The sequence below is a fragment of the Acanthisitta chloris genome, unplaced genomic scaffold (assembly GCF_000695815.1).
Source record: "Acanthisitta chloris isolate BGI_N310 unplaced genomic scaffold, ASM69581v1 scaffold18296, whole genome shotgun sequence".
Taxonomy (NCBI): domain Eukaryota; kingdom Metazoa; phylum Chordata; class Aves; order Passeriformes; family Acanthisittidae; genus Acanthisitta; species Acanthisitta chloris.
Window position 1 is genome coordinate 42,116 of NW_008678921.1, and position 27,396 is coordinate 69,511.

A 27,396-nucleotide genomic window follows, 5' to 3' on the forward strand; every position below is an offset into this window, starting at 1 on the left:
CTGAACAGGCCAAAAACCTAAAAGCATTTTTAAAAATCCAAGCTTTTCACAATGCTCTAATAGATCTTTTGTGAGCTTGCTCAAATATCGTCTCTGATCTCTTTTTGAGGCATGAGTTACCATTTAAAGTTTCTATTAATATAAAATGTAGAAAATAATTCCTATATGAGGAGTGATGAAAATTTTATTAACAACTAAATTTTTAATTTGCTCCATTCTTATTTCCAACTTTTGCACTGTATGTTATCAAAAATTCATGATAGCTGTTAAATATGCTGTTCAAGATTTTCACCATGTTTTTCAGAGGTGCTTTCTTCTCTCTCCACCCCCAACACAAAACTACTGCAGAATCTATTGCACTATCTGCATAAAGAGGGACCAATTACTGGAAAGTTTTCCTTGAGTATCTTATTTACATTTTTAGCACAGGCTGCAAAAGATTCCCCCCCCCATCCCTGGTATCACAATATCAATGTAAGATTACATTTAAAAAAAATCCCTCCAACAAAGAAGAGAACACTCTATATTTAAAAAATTATTAAAATGCTAAAAGCAAACACCACATTTTTAACTAAGGAAGCATAGAATCATAGAACTGTTAAGGCTGGAAAACACCTCTAAGAGTCCAACTGTTAACCCAGCACTGACATGTTCACTTCGGAACACTTCTAGGGCTGGGGAGTCCACCACTTCCCTGGGCAGCTTGTTCCAGTGCCTCACCACTCTTTTAATGAAGAAATTTTTCCTAATATCTAATATAAAACTTCCCTGCTACTTGTTACCTGGGAAAAAAGACAGCCTCCCCCCTCACTACAACCTCCTTTCAGGTTGTAGAGAGTGATAGCATCTGCCCTGAGCTTCCTTTTCTCCATGCTAAACAACCCTCAGCTCCTTTTAAGTCTTGTGCTCCTTCCCTTCATCAGCTTCACTGACATTCTTTGCACACTCCTAGAAGAGCAGGAAAGCTTCACAAGAAACTGAATGCTTTTTTCTACCTTGGACAATTTTACTTTTTCTAACTTGCCTACCTCACAAAATGCAGCTCTCCTGTTAAAACTTCAGAGAACAAAATACCTAACAAGTTACTTTGATGGAAGCATACTCAAAAAACTCACAGAAAGGAGGTTTACAACTTACCTGCTAATACCTTAATCCTACATATAATCTGAAAACATGCAAATGTTAAAGCACATACATAATGTCACTTAAAACATTATTAACTACAAACTTCCTTACATCTACTATATCTGAACAGCTCACCAAAGCTAAGCCTTAATGACCACATCACCTTAACAAAACATACACAGCATTAGAGTACACTGTTATGCAGCCTGACAGAATGCAGAACATACTCATATTTCATTATACCAAAGTTACTTTTTTCTTTCTACTGTGTTCTTAGTTCCTTTGCTCAGAGACTTCACAATATGCACAAACTACCTTTCCTGAGGAAAACAGAAAAATAACAGAAATAGGCAGATACAAGCTGAATCTGCAAAATCTGCACAGATCAGGAAGCCTAAGTACTTGATACCAGCTACTGATGCTAGACTTCCAACCTCTTGGTCTAAACCATACTCTCCCTAAACATGTAACGTAGATCAATTTCATATTACTTTATTTGATGGGTACCACAGTGTGATCTGACATCACAGGGCAACGTTAGACTTTTCAGATGACATGAACTCTGAGCTCTTCATGAGCTCTACAGGTACACACAAGGTCAAGGCTGTTCTAAGTTCACCTCTCTATCAGGTCAACAGAATCCAAACTTCTTTAATTGTAATGAAAGCCAAAGAAACAACAAAACCTTCAACTCAAAATAAAAATAGCTTACTTACTTGCAGTACTCACAACATTTCTTCCCAAAGTATTAGTATTGTTATCACTACTACTCCGGCTTAAATTCATGTTGTTTGTGGCATTGGTACGTGCTATGTTTGCCACTCTTCGTACAAAGGACTCCAGGCTGGACGTTTCTCGAGACGATAAGTTCGGAACACTTGCACTGGAGCTCATTGGTGCCCCAGCAGCCAACAAAGAACTGACTGAGAGTCTGTTACTTGCTGAAGAGCTTAGAGGTCGTTGGGAAGCTGCTTCTTTATTAGTCAGTTCGGAGACCGAACTCACGTCAGGAGAGCTTACGCTAACAATTCCCATGGATATAGCACTGGACTCCCCAGGATTACGTATGGAGTTATCAGGACCTAACTTCCTCTCTGCATTTTCATTTCCCATGTCCGCTGTTAAGGTGCTGGTGCTCGCACTGGAAGATGACCCTATGTCAGCCTGAGGCACACTATCAGCGGAAGACAGAACAACAATTGGTTCATGGACGTCAGTGCCTGAAACTATATTTTGCTCCAATACACTTTCTGATCTCCGCTCCATTTTGGTCGAACCCAAGCTGATGTCGCTGCTACTTGCCACGCTACACACAGAACTGCTGCTTCCTTTTCTACTTGAGGAGCCTGCAGCAGCAGTCGTCTTGTCTGGACAGTTGTTTTTCACCAAGCTGCTCCATGACTGCGTTGTGCCTGAAACAGTGGATGAAACAGGTTTGGGTGATGCCGCTGAATCAGGGTCGTACCCTGGTGCAAGCTTGAGGTCAAACTTTCCTTCTGCGCCCATACGGTAAGAGTTAGAGCCACCAGCATCCCAGGTGACATCAATCCAGCCTGGAAAGGGACAGGAGTTTGTGAGATCCAGCAGAAAGCAGACAGGAGCGTGTCAGACAGTAGCTCCACAATGTGGGATCAGCTTCTCATAAGGGCTGCATATCTGAATTAATAAAATCACTCAACAACCCTTAGGGCCAATTAAAAAGGAAGCGTTTAAACGTAAACAATTTAGTACTCTGCAATGTTATCAGCACTGAGGCAGCAGCCATGATCAGCCTCTGTCCTCAGGGTACCAGAGACCAGACAAAAAATTAAGTTCCCTTCAGGAAGCAACCTGACCTACTAGGACCTCTCAACATGTTATCAGGTTCTCTATTAATAGAAATGTGTATTAAAATGTATCATAACTTTATTAATATCTGGTCAAGCAACTATAATTATTGCAAGGACATTCTGTAGGGTTTTTTTTTGTTGGATGCTTGTGGATAAGCATATTTACCTGACAGAAGACATTTTATAAAACTGATTAGTTTGGGATTTCTTATTCTTGCCCTATTAAAGTAAAAGAACTAGTTTACTCATACTCAGCTTTTGAGTTCAGTCAGTTACAGACTCAAACATTCCTTATATAGGAAAAGTCTTACGGCAGTCAGGTAAGGACTACTTCAAGTAGAATTTCAGTGTTGCAAAGAAAGTATGTTTCATAGAATGAAGCTTTATCCTAGTACCAATACAACACTCAAAAGAGATCCTACTCTTCCTTTATTAAATGATTATTTAGAGTAGTAGTATTTTTACGACTCGAACATAATAAATCTGCAACAATAAGGGTAACATGCAAAAATTAGCTAAATAGGACAGAAATGGGGACAAAATTATTTTTTATTTTTACTTGTCTAAATATGTACCACAATCTAAGGATTACCTAAAAAAATTCCTTCTAGTATTTATCATTTTATCTTGACAAATGTTGGTGTCACTATTTTAACTGATACATGCTTCCTTTAAAAATAAAATCTGTAAAGCTCAGTTATCTTCTGCAACCTCAGGCAGAAATTCAAAACAAATGCCAGGTCCAGATTTTTCTTAATTAAAATACAAGAGGCAATTTAAAGTAAAATATTATTTTTAGTACTGTCAGGCACACTTTTAGTTTTTAACTAACCAAAAGTAATCACTCCTAGACCAAAACAGAAGATCACAGGCAATTTCCTGTTTAGAAACATCACTCTGGAGTGATATTTAAAAATGGATAAAGTTTTCAGATATCGTAAGTAGACATCTCATCCCCAAATGAGCATGTTTAAATCATGTTATTTCTGAATGATTTTATTCCTGTATAAGCTATAGCTGAGTACCTTCATGTCACTAAACCTCTGAAGGGTAAAGCTGTGAAGCAAATCTGAATTCTTTTCTTTCTACAACTTATTTGCCTTTCCTATCAAATACAAAAAGAACTTCCATACTGTAGTTATACAGTAGCACTTTCCCCTTTATGAATATCTAAACAAGGTATTTTGTAAAAGCATAACTAAATAACTGTTGTTTTGTATAGTTCCTTTTGCTAAAACATTAATTACAAACAGCTTTAAATCTGAACAAGCACGTATTATGTACTTGAAGTTGTACTGCTCCATCATTGCAGCCTTCAAACAAGTCAAGATCCATCTAAACTTGTGAATAATGACCAAAAAAAGTCTGAGACACTATTTTTAACATTTAATTTGAAATAAAGCTGTGACAGGAGTAAGATGGTTTGGCATTGCCATTTGATAAATGAACCTCAATTTCACCTATGCATAAACGGAAAAGTTTTACTGGAACATAGGAACAGAACCACTGATTTCTGAGAGTACTACTCACCAATAAAATCTAAAGTCTTCAAAGTGAGAATGTAGCTATGGATACTGTTCCATCTGATAAGAACAGTATACAGATGATGGAAGAATTCCCTACAAGCTATACTGAACAGCTTAAGTAAGATTCAAAGTTTCAAAATATTTTAAGACATTGTACTTCAGACATTTCTCCATGTTTGAGAGCTGACAACTCAAACTATCAGAAATTGTAAAGTCTGGCTAAGAATGAACCTAAGAATGGCTGAAGATGCTTCAGAAACAAGGCAAGTCTTATATACCTCAAAATAGGGGGAGAGAAGGGAAAAGGTGGAAAGCCTGTTCAGCTGACAAGATCACCACGTCTCCTGGAGCCTCTTCAATATCTTAGCTTCCTGAGCACTGACTTGCCTGGCTGTTGCAGGTTTTTATTTTGCTCCATAAGTTAATTACTTTTCATGCTTTAATTAAAAAAAATAACAACTTGATCCCAATGAAGCTTGCAAGGTAGGAAAGGTACAGGATACAACAAAAGTAAAGAAAAATATTGCAAATGCTAAGCTAGAAGAAATGAAAAAGATAATTATAGTTTTTTTCAGGCCCGAAGCTTAATTAATCGGTTTACATCAATCTCCTTCATACACTTTTTCTTCTTTGTAACAGATGTCTAAACAACAATTCTGTATGTTAATTAAGCAAAGCTCTATAAAGTTTCATTTACAGCACGAATGCTTTCATGCATTAAAATGGAATTTCACAGATGGGACCACGATAGTTGCAGTACTTGAGTTCTTTCTCCCCAAAATATTTAACATTTTATCAACTTCAAAGACATTACAAAGGAAATACTTTAACGTTCCCCATTCCACATGATCTAATCATGCTACAGACACTTACAAATTCAGGCAATTCATGCTCACCATTATGCAGCTCTCCTGTAACAGTGCCTTCACCCTGTGGGCTTCCATCCTGATCTCTCCACTTCCAATCAATCCCTCTGATCACACGAGCTCCTGGAACCATATATTTTAACACCTGAGAACGGACCAGACGTCTCTGCCTTCGCAGATTTGCTTCAGCTTCTTTGGCAGCTTTTCCTACAAGAAATGCAAATTGAAATTGAAAAAGACTTTAAAGTATTGAAAGAGGAATAATTTTGAGCTTGTTTCTAAGCAAGTTCCACTGCAAAAGTTAACCTGCTTTTTCACACTGATTTTTTTATGCTGTATGTTCATGAGCATTTTAAAAGAACAAACAGGATACACATTCTTTTTCTTACCCAGCTGATCTTCACATACTCCGTTCACAGTGCCATAAAGTTCAAATCCAGACAAGGAGAGGTAGTGTGTTTGCCCACTGGCATTCTTTCCCATCTGTTTTATTCTAACATGTCTCCAACCTTGTTTTTCATCTTTTGGAGGATCTAAAGGCCATGTTGCTGTAGACCTTTAAGTTATTAGAAAGGGGTGTGGGTGGGTGACCAAAGAAAAAAAAAAAAAAGGCAAAACCAAAAAATCTTAGTATCAAAGCAAACAAAAACATAATGCTGATCATGTATGGATAAAATCAGAAAACTGCCAAGAATATAAGATACTTAACACCTATTAACACTAGGGACAAACTCTGGATGAATGCTGGTGTTACCATTTTGTGAAAAAAATCAAATGTAAAATCTACGAAGATGCAAAAGCACAAATGCCATTATGTGAACCATACGGAGAACTTATGAATCACTTATTCTCCAGCCCATCCTTGATAATTTGGATCACCTACCACGTCTTCATATAGTACACTACAGTACACATGAAATTAGTCTACAGCTAAGTATGTTTTTAACTGAGCTCAGTCTTATGAAAAGTTATAAAATACACTGACATACCCTGGTTCATTGAGACTACAGTCATCAACATGAGTGTACAAAGTGGTCCAGTTCTGTCCGTCCTTTGATACCTGGAAAACCCAATTTCTGAGAGCAGATCGTCCATAACCTCGAGCATGGCGTAATGTGTAAGCTGATGGTACAACCCAAAGACCAAGATCTATGGCAAACCAAGCATTCTTATCATCGTTAGTGTGACAATTGAGAGCGGAACTGTCACGGCTCAGGATGTCTTCTAAACGACCGTAAGGCAGATTTCTTCCTTCCGAGGATGTAACCACTACTAACCCATAGGCTGCTGGATTTACCCACTCATATGCAGTTCTGTATTAAAAAGAAACATGTACTGCTCAATTATGACTTACATATAAAAAGCAGGTATCAAACATTGGACATTTACTGTAAATTGTATATTACAGCCAAGTAGATCACAAACCAAAATCATTGATATAATTTTACACAATTAGGTAACTTTAGATAAGTTCCAAACGTCACTTTGCTACAGTGGCTTAAACCCCTTCTCCCCACCCCCCTGAAAAAAAACAACAAACCAACAAAACCAAATAGAACCCTAGCAAGCAGACAAAACTTCCCCAAAAATCTCCAAATTTCCCCACTCCTCCATTTCTAAGGGAAACAAATAAACATACAAACAAATTCTTAACACAACTTCAGAGATTCGTATTTTTCTATTATTTAAGTAGATCAAAAAGAAATTTAATTCTATTGATCAAAAGACACCTCCTACTCCTAAAAAAATTAGAAGATATTTCATTTCACTGAAAATTCCGTCCCCATCTTGCTCCATGGACCATAGTTCGTGTCTGACTTCAAAGTATTTAGCTTAGAAGAAACTCACTTGGCATTTGTCCCAATCCAATAAATAATTCCATTTTCATCAAAATCATGTTGATGTCTGAACACAAATGTTTGGCCTTCACGTAGTTTTCGTACAAATACAAATGAAGCCCTATCGAAGTCGTACCACTGCTTTGCTACCTGCAGACGAGTGGAAAGAAATCAAATGTCAGAGAAGCAGAACGCACCCATTTCTGGTGAACCCTGTATGTGGTATGTTGCTCACCATTTTCAGGAGATACTGCTCTAGAGATTCAACAGTTGCCAATGGCTCCATCTTCAGCATTCTACCAGTTCGATCTATTAAAGATGTCTCCCCTGAGGCACGTTCCAAACGAAACCTCAAGCGTCTGGTTAATATCTGAAAGAGTAGCTAAACATTAATACACCCTTTCCTGTTTAGATCTTGCAATTGTAAGAAAAACACTATTTCATAACAGTATCAGTGGCACATCACCTATCTTTGTTGCACAGCTTAAGCAAACTACATTCTAAAGAAATGCTTTAAAAAGTAATGCCCTGGTACTACATTTTTGGAATTATTCAAGCAATTCTTAAATATGACAGTCAATGTGTAAGTCAATTACACTTTCGGGTACCATTTTCCCACTTTTCCTGTGTTTTCATAGCTTTTATTTCCTGACTAGCAACCACAATAATATAGAAGCTGAAAATTATTTTCAGAAATATTCAATAGCAATGGTTTTGCAACTTTCTGCAACTACTTTCTAATAATTCACACTTCCCTATCACGTTGCAAAATCCTGAAGTGTGGGACTCAGTGCAATATGCTGTTGTCACTGTACATTTACCTGAAGATTATATGTAGATCCTGGTGTATCATACAGGTGGAGAGGTAGACGCTCAATAGATTCTAACACTGCTATCAATTTCCGAATTAGTGCAACTGCAGGACGACTGTGGAAAGGAACAGTTACTATGTTACCACAAACCAAAGAAAACAATTCTACAGTACCTTAGAGATAGCACACAGCTGGGGCAAGTATCTCAGCATGCTATTTCTGCTGATATAATCTGTTCTAGTCACATGGTTACAGCACAGTAACAAAAATATTACTCTGCACAGTGATGAACAAGTCACCTTTATATTTGGCAATAGATGTTCATTCGGCATAGCTGATTCTTACAGATACAAATTTTCAAATGCTACTTCAACAGCAGATGCTGTCTTTTGAGATCATGTTTTTATTCCAGAGAAAGACGAATTAAAATGGAAAGAACAGATTATTTGTCTTTAAATTATTTTAAACATACCACACTGCTTCACAGATGCAAAGGGGCTGGGTTTTTTTTTGGTTTGTTATTGTTCTTACCTTTCATCATCTTCATTTTCACTGAATGCAGTTTTGAAAACATTTATTCTCTCTACCAGTTGACTACAGTCTTGTTTCACATCTAAATCAACATTCTAAGAGAAAAAAACAAACATTACTTTTAAGACAAAGCCATTTGTTTAGCCTTTATACAAGCAAAAATATTTGTTTAGTCTCACTGAATTTCCTATTTAAAGCCTGTGTGTTAAAAGCTAAACATCAGCCATTACATCTGACCAGTACTGATTTAACCATTTTTAATGGCTCCATCAAACTAAAGTTACCTATGTGATAGCTCATCTTCGATGGGCAGTGCATTAACTGGACCAAGTCTGCCTTATTTTCAACAAGACAGGCAAAATGGCAGATTTATAACAGACCTTTTAAATTAAGGCACATGCTTTCATTTATATTTTTTTTAGAAAGACTTTCTTCAGACACTTATGTCCTGTAAACTTACGTTATTTAAAACTGTCAGCAACGACTGAACTAAGCCACTACTGCACATTTCATACGGAGAAATAGTATTCTCGTCCTTCAATAGTACAATTAAGTTTTCCAGAGCAGTCTTCATTAGATCTCTCCAAGTATTTTCTCCCTCTATACACTGGAAGACAAAAAGATAATTATGGTGAAACAAGGTACAGTTTTTCCACTTGCTTCAAGTGAAAAATAATGTCCTAGGAAAGTACATAGGTAAGTAATACCTGCATTAAAACTCCCCACCCTTCAGACAGACACACTGTGACTCTCCTTTATCTCATGACAGTGAACAGTATGTGATTTCCACAGACATCACATTAAAGACAAAGCCAATACACTTACCTGTCTGTTTGCATGAAGTTCCCATGCAGACTCTAACTGTGTCGCTATGTTCCTCAGTGTTACAACTACTCCTCGAGGCATACTTTCAACTGCTTTGAAGTGATCATCATATAAATCTCTTGCCATAGTGCGTACCTACAAATGCATTTTGATAACAAGAAGTCTCATCTTACTGCAATGAGGCAACTATTATTCTCCCAAATACTAGAAACTCGGTCATCTTTTTTTAGACAAGTCCATGACAGACAAACAAATAGGGAAGAATCAGAACCTATTATACATCATGAAATGGCAAAGGCTGTGAAAGGGTAAGTGTACAGGAGAAATAAATGGAAATACACAGTCTTATTGAATCTTAGAGAAACTTAGTTTACTGTCATATTTTAAATTATAGCACAAAAGGTAAGAGAAAAGGCAGGACTGTTGATCTGTAAATCATCTTTTTTCCTGTATCATGGAAGAGGTAACCTTTTAAAGTAAAATAAGGGAGGTTTAATACAGTTTCTGAATACTCTATAAACACTCCTTAAACCAATTCACACAAAAATTCCCTATATAACCTACTAGAATTACTTTTTCTACAAAGTATGGCTCACACAAGATACAGATTTGATAAAATAAGTTCTTATTAAGCAACATTTTGCATATAAGAAATTTTTTAAAAACCCTCTTTAAAGTAAAATAAGGGAGGTTTAATACAGTTTCTGAATACTCTATAAACACTCCTTAAACCAATTCACACAAAAATTCCCTATATAACCTACTAGAATTACTTTTTCTACAAAGTATGGCTCACACAAGATACAGATTTGATAAAATAAGTTCTTATTAAGCAACATTTTGCATATAAGAAATTTTTTAAAAACCCTCCCCTCAACAATAATATATATCACAAGCTTTGGAGCAAGGCAGTGCAATCCCAGGTATGAGAGCACAGTGCCTGCCTTTTATCATCCCACTGATTCTCACTCACACAGTATTTTAACTTTCATTTAGTGTCTATATGTCTTTACATGCTTCAGACACGGGATACAGAATATCCTGGCTGCACTCTTAGAAACTACAAGACGGGTCATGACTGAAGCTTAGCTTGAGCCCTTGGCATCAGCTGCTCACAGAACATACTATTAATTTGGGTTTTTTTATAAAAAGCTTAATACTTGATTTCTTAGCTCCTTCCCTGCCCCACTGTTTTGGAGAAGAAAGAACAATTTTAAAAAGGTTTGAAATGAGAGTGTTTACTCATTTCACTTCACTACCACAACACTTCCAATGCAGAATGTTCCCTTCCAGCACCCTATCTGTCATGATATTCAGTCTGAAATTAGTATCTCAATAAAGTGAATGGAAACATAATATGTCCCTGACACAACTGCAGTATTGATTCTTTTTGCATAAAGAATAAAAAATGAAGCCTACAGAATTACACAAAGATAAGTGAAAATTTGTTTTCCTCTAGAGGAGCACAGTTTACTAAGACTGTCAGGTAAAAGAAACCTGAAGAAATTATTTGTTCTGAGTGAAGTTTTCCCTTTCAAGCTGAACATAAAATTGTGTCTAGTTGAAATCAGAAATTTTAGTCCTCTAAGAGGAAACTATAACTCCATAAGCATGCTATAAAATAAAACAAAGTCAATTAAATTCTAAGCATAAATTTCACAGATGCTCACCAACCTTTTGCTTTGTCTTCTCCAGTTTAGATTTCAGTTTTCTTCCTCTTTTGCCTGTCCAGCCAGTCACAAATTCTGACCCTGCAACATCATTTTAGAAAAAACACAATTTCTCAAAGGTATGAAAAGCAACAAACAGATCAGCTACCTCATACACCCCTGCTCCTACCTGCACATAATACATACCTACATACTTACCCAAAGAAGTTTCAGCTGTAAACGAATGTTTTGTTCCTCTATTGGACTCAAACACAAAGCCTGGCAGATCTTCCTTCAGTATTGTAGCTTGCTGACCATCAGAATTGTGAATAGCAATTTCTCCTTCTTTTAAACAGGTGAGTGACCAGTTTCCTACAGTAAGTTTAGTTGGCCCTGGTGTTGATAAAATTGGCTGGCTTGTGGTAGATGGTTTTACTTGGCTTCGAGCTCTCTGCAGCTTCTCAAGGAACTCACTCCTACTTTCTATTTAAAAAGAAACAAACATTTTTTTCTTCCAGCAACTGATTCCACCATTACATATCTTAATTTTATTTTTTTTGCAAGAGCAAAACAACCGAGTACATTCAATGCAAAATTTAGTTTGAAATTAAGGGTTTTAAAGTGTTCTAAATTTCTTTTCAGGGTATTTTTGTACTTCAATAGTCATTTATTCCATGACTGCATCAAAGTTCCAATGCACCAATGCAACTCTTTCTGAAAGGTGCTACTGACAGATATATTAATTCATCATTGCAATTATAGTAGGAAGATGAAAGAATTCCATTATAAACTTCTAGTCTTGGAAAATAATTTCTCTCATTATGGCCAGCATGAACTATTCTCAAAAGTGAATTTTCAGAAATGAAACGAATCCTCCAACAGGAAAAGAGCAATCAGGTTCAGAGCTTACAGCGAGTGAAGAAATGCTGAAACCTCATCAAAAAAGAAAAAAAATTCACAAAAGCTTACTGAGTCTGACAATCAGCATGTGCCAAAAGCAAATCTGAGCTAAGAGCTATTTGCTCACATTAAGTGTCACAAAGGCACCCAAAAATGTTTTATAAACTACGGCAGAACTTTTATTTTCTCTCCTTTGGAGAGCCTCAAAGAATGGAAGAATGCCACAATTTTGTTACTTAATACAGTCATACTACATTAATTCAACATCTAATGTAGATACTCCTTTTTAAAACTTTTTGTTAGTAATTACAAAACTTTTAAGGACCTCTGTCTCTGAAAAACACACAAACTTAAAAGAATACCTAGTGGCACCAGACAATACTTAATTAAAAGCTAATATTTATAGAGAGATATTTAACTGATGACAAACAGGATCATATTCTACTTTTACAGTATGTAGGTAACCTAGCCCAAAATTCTTCCAAAATACTATCTCAGTTTTCATTAAATTATATTTTGATATTTTAGTAATTAAAAGGGTGCACACTACATTTGAAATACTGATTAGCACAATTATAGAAAATTTGGTGAGTTCATAATGTAAAAGATGAGACGTCAATTTAAAATAAAAATGCAATCACCTGATTAATGTAAAGATTGGACCACAACCTCAAAATTAACCAGTGTCCTCATCTTTCAGCATACTGATTTGATAAATACAACCTTTGCAGCCTACACACTTGTAAAATTGCTGTTTTCCTTTTGTGGCAATGACAAGCTCTAGGGTTTTTAAATCTGCCATTTTCCTGTTTTATCAAACAAAAAAAAAAAATCTCTATGCAAAAATAGATATGCACTCGAGGCATAACATCATTGCTTAAAATTCACACACAGAGAAGGCTTATAGAAATAATTTGAAAATATCTGATATGCAAAATTTAAATTCTGATAATTAAAAATTTACAAATTTCCATAATTACATTTTAATAAATTATACAGCAAGTGCTGTGTTTATACATGGTTGAGAATAATTTCGAGTTCCCTCAGACAGAATTTTGCGATTCACTTAAAGCTTCAGAATTACCATTAAATTTCAATTTTTGCATTGAACTTGTATTTTTTGTAAAAATTCAAACAAAACAAGTACAGAGTTAATGTGGAGAGGGGTGAGCACAGACCTTCCAAAATGTTCATAGTATACATACTTGCCCCACTGCCCCAACCTTCATCATGCAATACACACTAGCAGATTCCTCCGCTCAACCCTCTATGCTCTTGCCAGTTATGAAGTTACTAAAAAGTATACCATGAGATTCATCAGTAACAATTTAGGACAGCAGAACATATAGTACAGTTCAGGACTTCCAGATACTATTCTGAGTCTATACTGTACTGTAGACATTTTACTTAACAAATACTATTTTCTTAAGTAAAAGTGGCTGCTGCACATGCTTAGAACTCATGGTTAAAGTTCAGGCAAATTACACTGCAACATCAGCACTCTTAGTAGGCATCTATTTGACAACGTATTGCAAGAAGCTCCATTTAATCCTAAATTTAGCTCCTTTCCCTCCATAGTATCCATGCTAAGTATCTTGTTCAAAAACTTGGGATTTATTCAGTCTTTAGAAAAGACTGATTTGAATAGAAGATTCTTAAATTCTCAATCTAACTTCTTTTAAGTTCTGCACTCGAATTCATCTGAGCTGTTCCCTTGCCTCGTACAAAACCAGGAAAGTCTCATCCCCTTGCCCACGTCATTTGGAAGGAAAAAACAAACAATGGGCATCCAGGGGCTAAGAGGATTTAAGACATTCTGCTCATGGATCTCCTTAAAATTGCATCATATGATAAAAAAAGTAACTCCACATTGGAATTGTTTACGTTTTAAGGTATTAACCTTGTTAAAGAGAATGTAAGGATACATTTTCTGACAAAAAGAAAACAAAATCTAGAAGTGGTTTCCAGCTGTGTCATAATCAAAACACACTATATATTGCATTTTGTCTTCATGCCCAAAAAAATCAATGCATAGTCATTAACACTTGGTTTCCATCCTGAATCATAATATGTTCTGTTATTTCACTCAATAGCTTGTTGAAAACATAGTAATATTGCAAAGCATTTCATGTCTACAGGTTCATAAATGCATGAACTGTTGCAAAAAAAGATGAAATAATCAAAGGAGGGTTGTTTCTGCATCCAGAACAAGTTGTGTATTCTGTACAGAAAATTAGAACCAGCTGTGCATTGCCAGTGCATAAGGTCTGGTCCCTTATTCTCTCTCCAACAAACAATTAAGACACTGTAATTTGTTTCCCAATCTCAATGAGAAACTTTCCATTACTTTGTCTTCAAACACATGCAATTTAATTCTGCTAGCTAGAAGCAAACAACAAATCACCATTTCAACCTGCTTTTCCTGGGATGGCCACTACAAAGTGCTTTTAATGACTGGGGTGAAAAAATTAAGTACGCATGGAGAAGAATCAAAACAAAACAAAGTTAATACACTTTTACTGGCAAGATGTTTACTTAAACACAATTCACCAAGGAAGTCAAGTTATGGTCACATGCTATCTGACAAAAAGCATCACAATTAACTGACCACCTTCCACCTGTTTACATCCTTTACTATTTAGTAAGCCAATTCCTGCAAAACAAAATAGCTCAAATCAAATTATATAAACAAACGTAACAGTCTCAAAACTTAACCTGGACTTGAATTGTAAAAAAAACCAACCTACCTGAACTGTCAGATCCTCCTTCAGGGCTGCCACTGGAATACATTGTGGCCAGTTTTCCATCCAAGATAAATCTGAACCATCCATTACTACCATTAGACAGCTCCAGCGCTGCAGCATCACTCCAGATATACAGGCAGTCCCTTCCCCGAATGATTGACCAATCTCTCCAGTGGTATGGTTTACCCTGTTGCAGCTCTTTAGCATCCTCCTGTGGTTCATCCTCCTATAGTAAAGTTACAAGAAGCAACAACCACAAACAAAAAAAATCCAATCCATTAAAAAAACCAAAAACCAACAACAAATCAAACCCAACAAAAAAACAAAACAAGACACAGACATTTTTAAAAGACATTAAGAGAAAAGAATTAATTACTCAAACCAAAAGTATAGGAATTATACTACTTCTGCCTGTAAAATGTAGCCTTAAAAGTATTCTTTTATAGAATAAGATTTCTTAGAAGTTTCCTTTCACATACACCTTTATCTACTCAACAATAACAGCAGCCTACTGACTGGGACATCCACCTTGTTCAAAACTTGAATTGTGACAAAAGAATCACAAAGGCTGAGCTCAGAAGGGACCTCTGGAGACCATCTACTCCAAACCCTTGGCTCAGGGAAGGCCACATCTGGCCAGCTGCCCAGGACCATGTCCAGATGACTTTTTAATATCTGAACACTAAAACATAAGAGAACAAAAGAACAGCAACCCACCAAGAAAACCCCAAACAACTCAACACCCACTGTAAAAAAGCTTAACTATATACTTTAGGATTAACTACAAATCTTAATTGAACGGATAAAAGAAGAGGCCTAGTATCCATTCAGTTCATCTGAGTGGCAATAAAACTGTTGGAAACTGGTAAATAACTTCAACATGCATTTTAGGCTTTCGTTAAGCAGAAATATTTTTGGCTTTATATATTTAATATATTCCATAACAACATTTAAGACATCTGCAATTATTTGATGCATAAACACCGAGATACACTTCTGATGCGCATACAGTTCAGGAAGGATTCATTTCCTTTAGCACACACTTCCAAAACACCAGACTAAATCAAGTGTCAATCAATTTGACCACAAGTAAGTATCAACACAAAAAACCCAGCAGACAATGATGTGCTAACAGGAAACAGGTAGAGAACAAAAACAAAACAAGTGTCATACTATCAGCATTAACTCAATAACCTAACTACCTTGCGTTGAACATTTCCATAACAGTGAAAATTTTGCTGGAAGTGTTGGTTTTACAGTAACAAATAAAGCTATCAATTCCATACACTTACCTTCTCAGGTTTAGATTCCTCTTCGTTTTCATCATCAGATGATGGCCCCGCCAAAGTTGACACTTTACTGATTACCCCAAGTCTAGCCAGTTGGTCTAGAAAAAGATCACCACCTTTATCCACTAAATCCCTTATGATTTGCAAGGCTAGCAAATGGCCATCATCATCATCCTGTAATATAGTGGGATGAAAAGAAAATAACAAAGGAGTTCTCATTACTTAAAGATATGTTTACATGCTGAACTTTACACGTGGTCACAGATAGACACTATAGAAGTTTTATGTTAGTTATTAACACGTACACGGAAACAATTAGTATAATCCCTTTTTTTGCACTCGTTTCATAAAAGGATAACATTTTCTTTCTTCCTACCTCTTGATCAAGAACTGTAGCTGTTATCTCAACCAGTATTGTGGGCAGATTGTGGCCAGCATCAGAGTCACACACCTCTTTCAGCAGTGCCTCAGAACAAAAATGTATCATTTTTCTAATGAGGGCAAGACTTGCTTTCCTTTAAGAGATTGTAGAAAAAAATAAGATTCTTACAGTGATAAAGCAAGTAGTAATCAAAGCAACAAAAAGGTTTGGTATAAAACTACTTTCGTACTACTTTTACGCATGTTTTCAAAACATTCATTGGTTTTGGTTCTTGTTGGAACCAAAATTAGTTAATGTTAATTAATCCTAGATTGTCTCTAACAATGTTTCACCTCTGATCTTTTTTGATTCTGCAGAGCTATGAGTAACATTTTTCTCTCCTCAACCCTTTCCTAGGTAAACCTATTCCACATTCTGTCTTTACCCATTCTTAATGCTGGCAAATCACTTCTGCACACTATTCCCCTCTCACAGGCATCCAGCCCTTCATTTTAGTCATCTATGTCCCATGTTTTGGCAAGATCCCTATAGTTTTAAAGTCTAAAATTACTATAGACCGTGCAGCTTTTCATACTAAGAGCCACAATTAATTTGAAAGTCAATCACTCCTGTATGGTTAAAGCTGAACTTTTTATTTGACTGACTTTTAAAAACACCATTTACCCGAATCATAAAGAAAATCTTAAAATAGAGAGCAAACTACTTCTTTCCACAATCTCCAACAACAGTTAACCATGCACAGATTGTTAACATAGTTTCTTATTCCCTTCATTTAAAATGACCTAGTTTAAGCTTTCTGTCATCAGCTCATGCTGCGTCTCTCTCTGCTAGAGGCCCTTTTTATCTTGCATTTTCACCCCTAAAAATACCTATAAACACTGGGAATCACAGACTGGAACAAATGTTGTATTTGTCGTGTAAAAGGCTGAAAGGCTATGGTCAGATGCAATTTATCACAACCATTACACCACCCACAGTATTCCTTTTAAAGTAATAAATTAGATTACATTCTTGTAATTCTCTCGGTAAGAAGTATCATCTCCAGTTGATAAGCTGTTAATAAGTCTTCTAAAACCATCTAAAACAGCTTTTTCCAGTCTTGCTGAATTTCCAACAAATGTATTTTGATACCACTTCATTAGTTTTCCTCTACTACTTTTATTCAAACAGAAACAGGACTGCCACTTGCATTACTTAGGCTTTTCGACCCACATTCGCTTTTTTAAGAGCGTACTGAGAAACTGTCTCTCACGACAATATTACCTTATTGAAGGCAACATAGTTTGTTGAAACGTTTGTGCAAACACGGGCAATAATCTTTTCAAGTATATGGGTGCCATTTCTGGATCCCCTTTGGGCTCATTACATTCTTCCTCATCCTTGTTTGCATCTTTCTTTTTCTTCTCATCTCCTTTGTTAACAGGACACATCCAGTCCCCTGGAAAATATTTTTTCCCGCAAAACATTCAACAACAAAAATCAACAAACTAAACAAAATAACCCTTTAAATAAAGGAGTTTTCTTTACTAATATTCAAGTACCTGAACAGGAATATGCATTCCTAAAAACATAAAATTTATATGTGCATGTCTTCTTGGAGAAAACTATTTGATAGTTAGTATCACCTACGGTACCAAAAACTTCACCAACAGGTAAAATGCAGTTCCCATCTAGAAAGCTACTAAGACTGACATCCTCTAAATCCCCAGGAAAATCCCAGTCTAGCCCCATTCCACAGCTAAAGAGCAGGACTACTGGCACTGCTCATGCCTGATCCATCATTTCTTTGGTAATTCCCCTCCCATAACAACACCCAAAATATTATGGATTTTCTACATACTTTCGCAGGTTAAGCAAGATTGGTCATAAAGTATTATAAAAGAAAAAATAAACTTAGAGTAAAATTCTAATAACTGCATTACTTAACATATATTGGCATTTCTCCAATAGCAAGGGTATGGCATTAAAAACTGCACTCACCTGGAGACTGAAGAATAGCTACTACTTCACTGTGTCCCCTCTCGCGAGCTTTGTCCAAAGGAGTTTTCCCATCTTCATCTCTCAAATCAGGGTTTGCACCATGCCGTAATAGAGTCTGAAAACAAATATTGTTAAGCATGAAAAAAGCATTAAAGATTTCTTCTTCCGAATTAGTAAATCTGGTTTTCATACATCTTTCCTACACTATTCTCATGTTTGTAAGCAAAGTTAGAACATTCTGTACTTTTTAGATCTGTAGAGCTAATATAAAACTCCTTTTATGCGTTACTGCCCTGTCATAATGAAAAAATCTGTGTTTTGATAAACACTGTAAAGAACATGTAAATATTTGACAGTGCACATGTCCAGTGTATTGCACTGAAGACATTTTATACAAGCAAGACCAAAAAATCAATGTTAGGCTTCCTAAGTGTCAGCTGAAATCATACCTTTGCTACCTGAGGTCTTCCAAAACATGCTGCGTAATGTAACGAGGATGACCTCTGACCTCTGTTAACATCAGCACCCCTTTCACAGAGAAATTCCACCTGTTAAACAAGAAAAAGCAAAGCAGCTTTTTATCGCTTTCTATACGTAAATCTTAACTTTTAATTTAAGAGTGTATAAATCTAATTTACCATTTCCTGCGTTCCAAAAGCTGAGGCCCAGTTTAAAAGCGTTTGTCCTACATCATCCATGAAATTTACTTCAAAAGCTGAAAGATAAAATTAAATAAAATAGTTAATGTTCCCAGAAATATAAACTTCAACAGTGTTCTTTAAATGAAAAGCAGGTCCCAAAAAAACTTAAGCATCCTCTATAATTCTAGGGAAGCATTTATGCCCTTAATTACAGCTAAAAATAAGAAAGGCAGCATTGGTATTATTACTAACAAGACCTATTGAGTGTTCAACAAAATAAGTGAACTTGTCTATAAAGATTTTCAGTATAGTATCTAAGCATTTGTTATGACACCTTGGATTATAAAAATCAAAAGAAAAAAAGTATCTTGTTCTCTTTTTCTGTGTATTTCTGCTTACCTCCTGTGTCAATAGCATCTATCAGCGCATCGGTATCCTTACTGCGGATGCAATCTATCAGCTGCCGATGAGAACGTTCCCCAGAGCTATCCAGTCGTCGCAATCCTGGGATTCTGCCTGTAGATCCAGCACTGGATTTTGGCAGGGCTTTTCTCCCTTCGAACAGTAGCACCAAAAGAAGATCTACTAACCGCATGGTATCCAGTACACATCTCTCATCACCCTGCAACGCACTTTCTATAGAATCTGGAAGTTCAGATCTTAGGAGATCCTGGAAATAATTAAAAGTCTGAACAATAAAAAATATACAGGGCTTTAGAAAATACTATCAGAACTGGGTTTCATTTCCATATGAAGTTTCCTTTTTTCCCCCTCTTTATAAATAACTTATGTGTGTGTGTGTGCATGTATGTTTAAACATACAAAAATAAAATCTACAAGTCTGTATATCTATATATCAAATAGAAACACAAATCTTGCATATATTAAAGTACATAATGGGAAAAACCCTATGAAAACAGAAAGCTGTAGTGTAAAAGAATTTCTTACATGTGTTACTACTGGAGAGCCTCTACACAGGGTTGACAACAGGCTTACAATAGTTGACACCTGATTACTTAATTTAGAGTCTGCAGCTGTGGATGGTGCTCCAGTGCTACTGCGTCCAGGTTTGCAAGCTGAAGATGGCCCTGAGGCTGTCCCCCCAGCAGCTGCCATGCGAGACAACAACTCCTCCGTTAACCCGTGCTTAGCTAACGGGGCTGGGTCAACTCCGCGCCGCGTGAATCTGTCAGCTAACGAAGCAAAGCATCTCAGAGCTCCATCTGAAACCTAAGGAAGAAGTGTGAAAGAATTTATGAAGTATCTATAACTTAAGATGAGAAGATGCTAAGGGAATATCTGCAAGAACACAGGACATATAATAGAACCTGATTTCCCTGGGTTTCCTTCGAAGTCAACAAAAGAAGTAGTCAGGCTTTTCAAATCAGAAACTCAAGAGTTGGAACCCAACAGTGCTCTGAATTGTCACTGAAGGACTCTAGCTGCTGTGGTTTTTTCCCCTTCTTTCTCTGTTGCTAATATATAGAAATCAAGGAAACTATTTCTGAGGTTCAGCATTATGATCATCTCCTTACTTACATGAGCAAAAGCCCAAATCAATCTAGAAAAACAATTTCCATGAAATTGTCAAATAAATACATGTTGAAAGTGGTTCTTCTAAAGTTTTTAGTTACAGATCTTGTTGTTACAACTATTTATAATCCCCACCAGCAGTTGTCCATTCTGAAAAGACAGCTTGAAAAAACCCAAACAAAACCAACCCACAGTTTGGTATTGAAAACAGAGAGTATTTAACCTTCTGGTTGTTTTGATGTTAGGAACTGTTAAAGTAGACATTTAATAACAGAACTTAAACCCACAAAAAAACTCCCATTCCAAAACACCAAGAAATTGCACTATGAGTATTTACTTCCTGGCTTTTACACATTTACTGAATTTAAAATTTGTTCCTCAAAGAACAATGAAGACAAAAATTTCTTGGCAGCTTTATCTTCTATATTTAGACAATATCAAAGAGTCTAATATGTTATAATTTTACATCTATAATTAACATTCTCTAATATTATATTAATTTGGTGCTTTCTATTAAAAGCAATGCTATCAAATAAGCCATGAACTGACACACCACCTCAGAACTCTCAAAGTATTAAACTGACAGTGAAGCTTGATAGCTGAAGCTGTATTTAAAGGTCTACATATTTTTCTTTAATACAAGAAATTGTTCTATTGGACCAAGCCTAAAAATAGAACAAACTGGGGGAAGCAAATTTTACCCTTGGATAATTCAGACTGTCCACTGAGCATCTGACCCAGGGACATGCAAGTATTTTTGTGACAATAAATTACAAACTCCAATATTTATGTTCATCACTAAAGGGACAAAAACAGCCAAAAACCAAAACAAATCAGTGACACCGTGGAAACAAGGCTTACTGATGATCCTCTTAACAATCCAGAAAAAAAATACTGCTGGCCAACTGTCCAGGAAAGGGTCCAACATTTTTTCACATCGGCATTGAAAAGAAAGGAAGGTTCTGCCTTTAGCATCTCTCTCATCAACACATTAAAAAAGTGTCTCCATCTTTCAGATCAGCAGGTTTGCATATACATATCAAGATAAGCTGCTTCAGGCACATTTGCTTTCAAAGATGTGCAGTAACAAACCAGACTGATGTCAAGAAATAGTAAAAAAACCCACCCAAAATACCTGTCCTCTACCAAATTCTAAACTACTACAGCTCTTACTCCCTAAAATGTCAACATGTAGTGCTGTCTATTTTCCAAATGACTGTCAGCTACCAGGGGCTTAAGGACAGTTGCTCATCGAAACACAGAACAAGATTAGAATATCAGCCAGACTTCATGAAGATAAAAACTTAAATCTCCATTAAGTTGTGCATGCCAAGCATTCTGATTTAACAGTACTCTTTTGCAGAAGATTTTTTGATTTAACTTGTAGTGGTCACTGCTCATGTCTTCTGGCATTTTGCTCCAGTTCTTTGACAGCATGGATAAACAATTCTGCCAATCTTTAGGTAATCTGTATATACTTTATGGAACTTTATCATAACAGCTGTCAGAAACACACGAAGAAGTTTCAGTTATTTAACACACTGCATTAGTGGCATCAGTCTACAAAACAAAAGAAAAGAGTACTGTGGCAAATATTTACATTTCTTCACCCAAACTGCAAGTTCAGCACAAAGGTTAAAAAAACAAAGTTATAGGTAAGTTGTTCTTGGGGCCGTCAAGTGATGTTACTAAGTGGCAGCACATACAAAAAGTGACCAAACTCAACAGTGTAAAAGGATGAGGAGGGGAGCAACCAAACTTTACAAGGGACAATACTGGACATAATACACATCTACATCCACTCTAAATCCTGAGGCTTGATGCACTGAAAAAAGCTACAGGAGAAAGTTTTCAGAGGTTAAAGAAGATTATATTCAAACAACAGTGCTTGGACTCAAATGCTAAGCAGTATTTTTATCCTCTTATCACAGCTCTAAAGGAAACTATTGCAATATGCAAATATAACAACTTCTATGTATACATAGAGTTGTGGAGGCTATATGAAGTTACCCAGTCATTCATTTATTAAACATAATGCAAGTTAAATTCACAGCACATTGAGCCAACTATAACATTACCTGATGGTCTTCATGTTTTAATAAACTAGACAGTGATTCCACACAGATCTCTAATGAAGAATCCTGAGGCTCCATTTTGCCACAAAGTCTGGATACTACAGCCATAGCTGAATGCAGAGTATCTTTATGAACAAGGTGTCCACTGTCACGAATGAATGTCAGAACACAGTTCAACCCTCCAGCTTCAAACACAGCTCCTGACTCACGGGTACAGATTAATTCTAACACCTGTGACAAACGGAAATTTAATTTGAATAAAGTACACATAAAAGGTCAGTTATTTATACCCATAGTCAAAAACAAAACACAAAAAGACCTCTCTTCTTTGACACCAAGAAGGGTCCAAAGCCTCCAGTACTCTAGTAGTCACAGCTTAGAAAATACAGGAGCAAATACAAGAGCATCCCCCAATGGCATGGTCATCACAAGTGTTGTGAAGACAGATAATTGTGTCTTATCCTGGGAGAATTAAGTCTTTGGACAACATACAACGGAGAGCTCCGAAACTTCTAAGAGCACTATTGCTCCAGTACTCCTGATGCACTTTTGAGTAGACAGGAACAAGTACGTAAATAGGAAAGCTATGCATCAATTCTGATACCATGGTAATTAAGGACTGCGATTATATGCCATGAGCTGGCCATGAGCTATGTTTTAAATGAGACATTTTAAGGGTCTTGTAAATTTTTCTGAAAACTTCACAAGGGTGCAGAGGAGCTGTGTCTACTGCTACTGAGGAGACAGCATACAGTTTTTATTACAACTGGAAATTTCTCTCTATCTGGAGCAATACATCATTCTCTTTTTAGTATAAAACTAGCCCTTAGAATTCTAGTCATATAAGATAAACAGGAAAACTTTCTTCAAATAATTCTATTTCTATACTTCTTTTTTAAAGGAAATTCAGTTGAGAACAGCACCAGACTGACAGTAAATATAAGCAGCATTGTTGGTACATACACTTTTGTTGTAGTCTACGTTTTTAAATCACAGTTTAATAAAATCAGTAGAATATGAGGAAGCTCTTCAGAAATAGCAAATTATCCATCTCCTCCCTATAAACATGAGATTCTTCAGTATACTTACCTTCACACACTGCTCAGCCAAATCTCTGCTTGTTCTGTTGTTAAGTTCAACAACTACTAAACGATTACAAAGTGCCTTGATAGCTCCATCCACTCCCACAATCCTTCGGGTGCATTCAGCTGATACATCCAAATAATATGTTATGGCACGAGCTGTAACTTCCAACACATTGTCTGGAGCACTTTCATCAAGAAAAATTTTGCACAGTGCTGGCAAAAAAGTTCGAGGAGGGCATCTGCAGGAGAAAAACCACAACACATTACTATGTTGTGCAAGTTTCTCTATATCAATTTCATACACTTGCTCATTAACACATTCATGCCTTCCATGCACACATTTGCTCAACTAGTTTATAGTTGGTTCAGTGCATTCATTTAGAACACAAGACCTCAGAGACACAAAAAAATCAAATCAGCGACCTGAAAAGATGTGTATTAGGGGAAGAAGCCAGCAGAAAAAAATATTCTTGAAATTTCACAATCACACAGGGAAAAATTTATCCTCTTTGGAAATTATTTTAGGAATTAACCTCACATCACCAAACAGAATGAATTTTTTTCTTAACAGAGTTTCAAGGTTCATGATGATTAATAGCCACTTAACCATGAAATTTTATTTTCGAACTAAGACTAAAGATTTTGGTTTTCCTACACAATTTAATTCCAAGTGGTCCTTCTTCCCTATATTATTTCCCCTGTCTTTTTATCCTATCTCAGTTTCCTCCCCCACTTTTTTCCCCTTAATCACACTACCATATTTAATTAATTTAGCTTGCTTATATTGCATTTTCTCTCCATATCCATGCCTTGGTAGCTTTTGGCTCTCCTCTTTATTGTTAGCCTCCTTTCCATTGACTTGAATCAAAGGTTCTACGACATGGAGCTATAGTTTAAGTCAATTTATCTTCCACTAACATATTTACAGAGTTATAAATAACATAATGATGGCTCAATGCAGTGGTAAAATACTTCCAAGGTGATGGTGCAGAATTAAGGGAAGGGGATATATACTGTGACAGTAGGTTGGGATAACTTGGTACCTCAACCCTAGATGTAGGAGGCCAGACTAAATCTACAGGAAGCAAATACTGCAACTTTTCCTTTAAGGTTTTTGTTGTCAAAAGAACGCTTACAACTTTTCTAAATCCAAAAAAGAAATAATAGCATGCTTTTTGGTCTGGAAGACAGATGAAGTACTTGTTGATGAATCATCCTGAAGACTAACTAAGAGGTCATTCAGTATCCCATCTGGTATGCAATGACTCATAAAAAAGCACCAAATCCTGCAAAATGGTAATAGTTTCCTTGAAGATCTGACCATTCTTTATCAAGTAATCAATAATATGCCTGACAAATAAATACATTACCCAATGAATTTCATGGAACACCAGACAGACCACTAAAACATTGCCATGAACAGTGTTCTTCCAACACTGTATCACAATTGCAAGAAAAGAAAATAATCCAATAAACACACCTTAAAAGCCCCAAACAAACCCAAACCACACATGTGTAAGTGGAAGCTAGGGAGCTCCACTGTCTTCATTTTAATAACAGCAAGAGTAGACCATTTTTCTTAGATGGCCAAAGACAGCAGCAGAGAGCTAAGACATACTTAGCAAACCTAAAATTTCCATTTTTTTCTGTGATTTAATAGTTTATAAAGAGACACAGCACAAATGGAACTACACTGTATTTTTTGAAAAGAGAAATTTAAAAATTTGGAAGAAATCCTTTCCTGTCCTTAAAACACCTATCCACCAGAGCCAATTACCCAGCAGACACAGCAAAAATACCAAGTTGCTAAGAGCATATCATTTATATTGAATTCTTTCTCTGCACACAAATGCCAGTGCACTGTATCAGCAATGAGGCTCTTGTAAGAGCACAGCTCACTGGCAAAAACTTAAGGGTTTGGGGTGTGTTGAATTGACTTTTTGGAGAACCCCTAGCTACATTAGTCAGAGACCACACTTCTCAATTAGGACATAAATTACAACCTCAACTTGCTGTCAGGACATTTGTTTTCTGACTTAGAGGAATAATTTCCAGCCCTCCAATAAGGCAACTAAGTTTTATCGTAAGGTTTCAGGAACAAACTGTAGGTTTGTCATACACTTAACCTATGGGAATTACTTGGTTGTCAAAATGAAAAGCTATTCAGACTTAGCCAATTTTGTAGACGACAATAAGGCACACTAAAAAAGCAGCAAAATTAGGACCTTTACTTGTTCTGAAATGACATTCATTGCTCCTGAAAACAGTAAATAATTTAATTTTAACAAGACCTTTCACAGAAAATTCTTTCAAGTGCCTTCAACCTCTGACCTCTATGTGCTTGAAGCTCATTTCTTTTAACACTCTGGTTTGGGCTATTTTGTATGTTTTTGGGGTATCAGTTGACCTAACCAGAAAGTTGAGAGCAAGACTATACCATGTAGAAGAGTAGTAGAAATATTTTATAAAATTTTATTAAGGACACTGAATAGAAGAAAAAAAAAGCAATACTGCAGCATTAAGTGCTAAGTTCTTTTTCCCCTCTTTTTTTTGTGGAGCAAATCAAGGAGCGGCACACATGACATCACAGGCTTCAAAGCAACACACCAGCTTTGTGACATGAAATTTTATCAGTCGTGAGTTATCCAAATTGAGAAGTAACAGAAGTGTAAACTTCCTTTTTCTCAGACATTGTTACCATAAACGTGCAAAAAAAACCCCAACAAAATGGGATTTTTATCTTAGTCTCCAAAATATCTAATGAGAGTTACTTATTATTATTTTAGCACACAATGTGTACAGCTGTTCCATGTTCTTCCCCCTTGTGTCTTTCTTAACTTGAATCATTTGCTTCAAGTTCTACCCAGTGCAGTAACATATTAAATTACTATTCCTGAAGTCATACCAGGCAACAAAATGCCTACAGAAGTCTGAAGTATTTCTGAGGAAAACAAACTAGACAGACCTGAATTCAGTCCTGGGTCTCTGCCAGTGAGACTGTCAAGATGTATTTTTATTATTGTCTCATAAACACTGTCTTAATCTCTTATAGACAGGTATTACTTTTTCCAAAGAGGTCACAGTTGGCAAAAGATCCAACTTGTTTTTTCTAACTCCACAGGATGATAGCAAAACTGGCACTGACTTTGAAAATAAAGTTGTCAGTTATATTCCTAGGTACCAAATACACATTTGGCCAATGCAGCCCAGAATACATCAATCTGCCTAGACAGGACCTCTATGCTATCTTGTTCAGTGCTCTGTAATCTTATTTCAGGCCAACACATTGTTACACCTTTTTCTCAGGAGCACAGTTCTATAACAGTTTGAACTTGCACTGGTATCAGCAGAAAAAAAAGAAAAGTTTACTCTGCCAGCCAAGTGTGCAAGTTTTTTCACTACTCATACATATCAGCTTTTCTAGACAGCTCCAGAATTCTTAGAATTCTATGAAAATACAATTATCAAGTTAGAACTGTACGCATTTCTGAAATACATGTTCAAGAAGCCATGCCCAACCTCCTTCAGATAATCTTTCCCTCTGTGGCTGTCAAAAGTTTGAGAAAAGACAAAAAATGTTATTAGTATATGTAAATTGCTTTCTAGAATTTAAACAATATTCCAGTTGTGCAGGTTGTTATAAAGAAGATAGCAAATTTATAGTAAATTTCTGTTCTGAACTAACTGAAACAATCCAGTAGCAGGAGCTTCTTGGGGACAAATGTAATTGACTGGCCTTCACAAATGTCACAAACAAACAGGCAGG

The 27,396-nt window shown here is 36.2% G+C and overlaps 1 protein-coding gene across 1 annotated transcript in view; it reads right to left on the bottom strand.

Moving 5' to 3' along the window:
• Positions 1-27,396, bottom strand: part of HECTD1 (HECT domain containing E3 ubiquitin protein ligase 1) — a 56,240-nt gene that overhangs the window by 18,429 nt on the left and 10,415 nt on the right. Inside the window, exons 2-24 of the mRNA XM_009077107.1 lie at positions 23,635-23,869; positions 22,549-22,776; positions 19,886-20,167; positions 19,337-19,607; positions 18,935-19,011; positions 18,746-18,844; positions 18,297-18,411; positions 17,580-17,754; positions 16,311-16,449; positions 15,938-16,108; positions 14,649-14,871; positions 11,221-11,484; positions 11,027-11,103; positions 9,353-9,487; positions 8,988-9,134; positions 8,528-8,622; positions 8,006-8,111; positions 7,420-7,554; positions 7,195-7,334; positions 6,336-6,659; positions 5,736-5,902; positions 5,377-5,553; positions 1,842-2,678 (exon numbers count right to left, since the gene is read on the bottom strand). Of these exons, the coding sequence (XP_009075355.1) occupies positions 1,842-2,678; positions 5,377-5,553; positions 5,736-5,902; positions 6,336-6,659; positions 7,195-7,334; positions 7,420-7,554; positions 8,006-8,111; positions 8,528-8,622; positions 8,988-9,134; positions 9,353-9,487; positions 11,027-11,103; positions 11,221-11,484; positions 14,649-14,871; positions 15,938-16,108; positions 16,311-16,449; positions 17,580-17,754; positions 18,297-18,411; positions 18,746-18,844; positions 18,935-19,011; positions 19,337-19,607; positions 19,886-20,167; positions 22,549-22,776; positions 23,635-23,869 (4,619 nt within the window). The remainder of the gene's footprint in view (positions 1-1,841; positions 2,679-5,376; positions 5,554-5,735; positions 5,903-6,335; positions 6,660-7,194; positions 7,335-7,419; positions 7,555-8,005; positions 8,112-8,527; positions 8,623-8,987; positions 9,135-9,352; positions 9,488-11,026; positions 11,104-11,220; positions 11,485-14,648; positions 14,872-15,937; positions 16,109-16,310; positions 16,450-17,579; positions 17,755-18,296; positions 18,412-18,745; positions 18,845-18,934; positions 19,012-19,336; positions 19,608-19,885; positions 20,168-22,548; positions 22,777-23,634; positions 23,870-27,396) is intronic.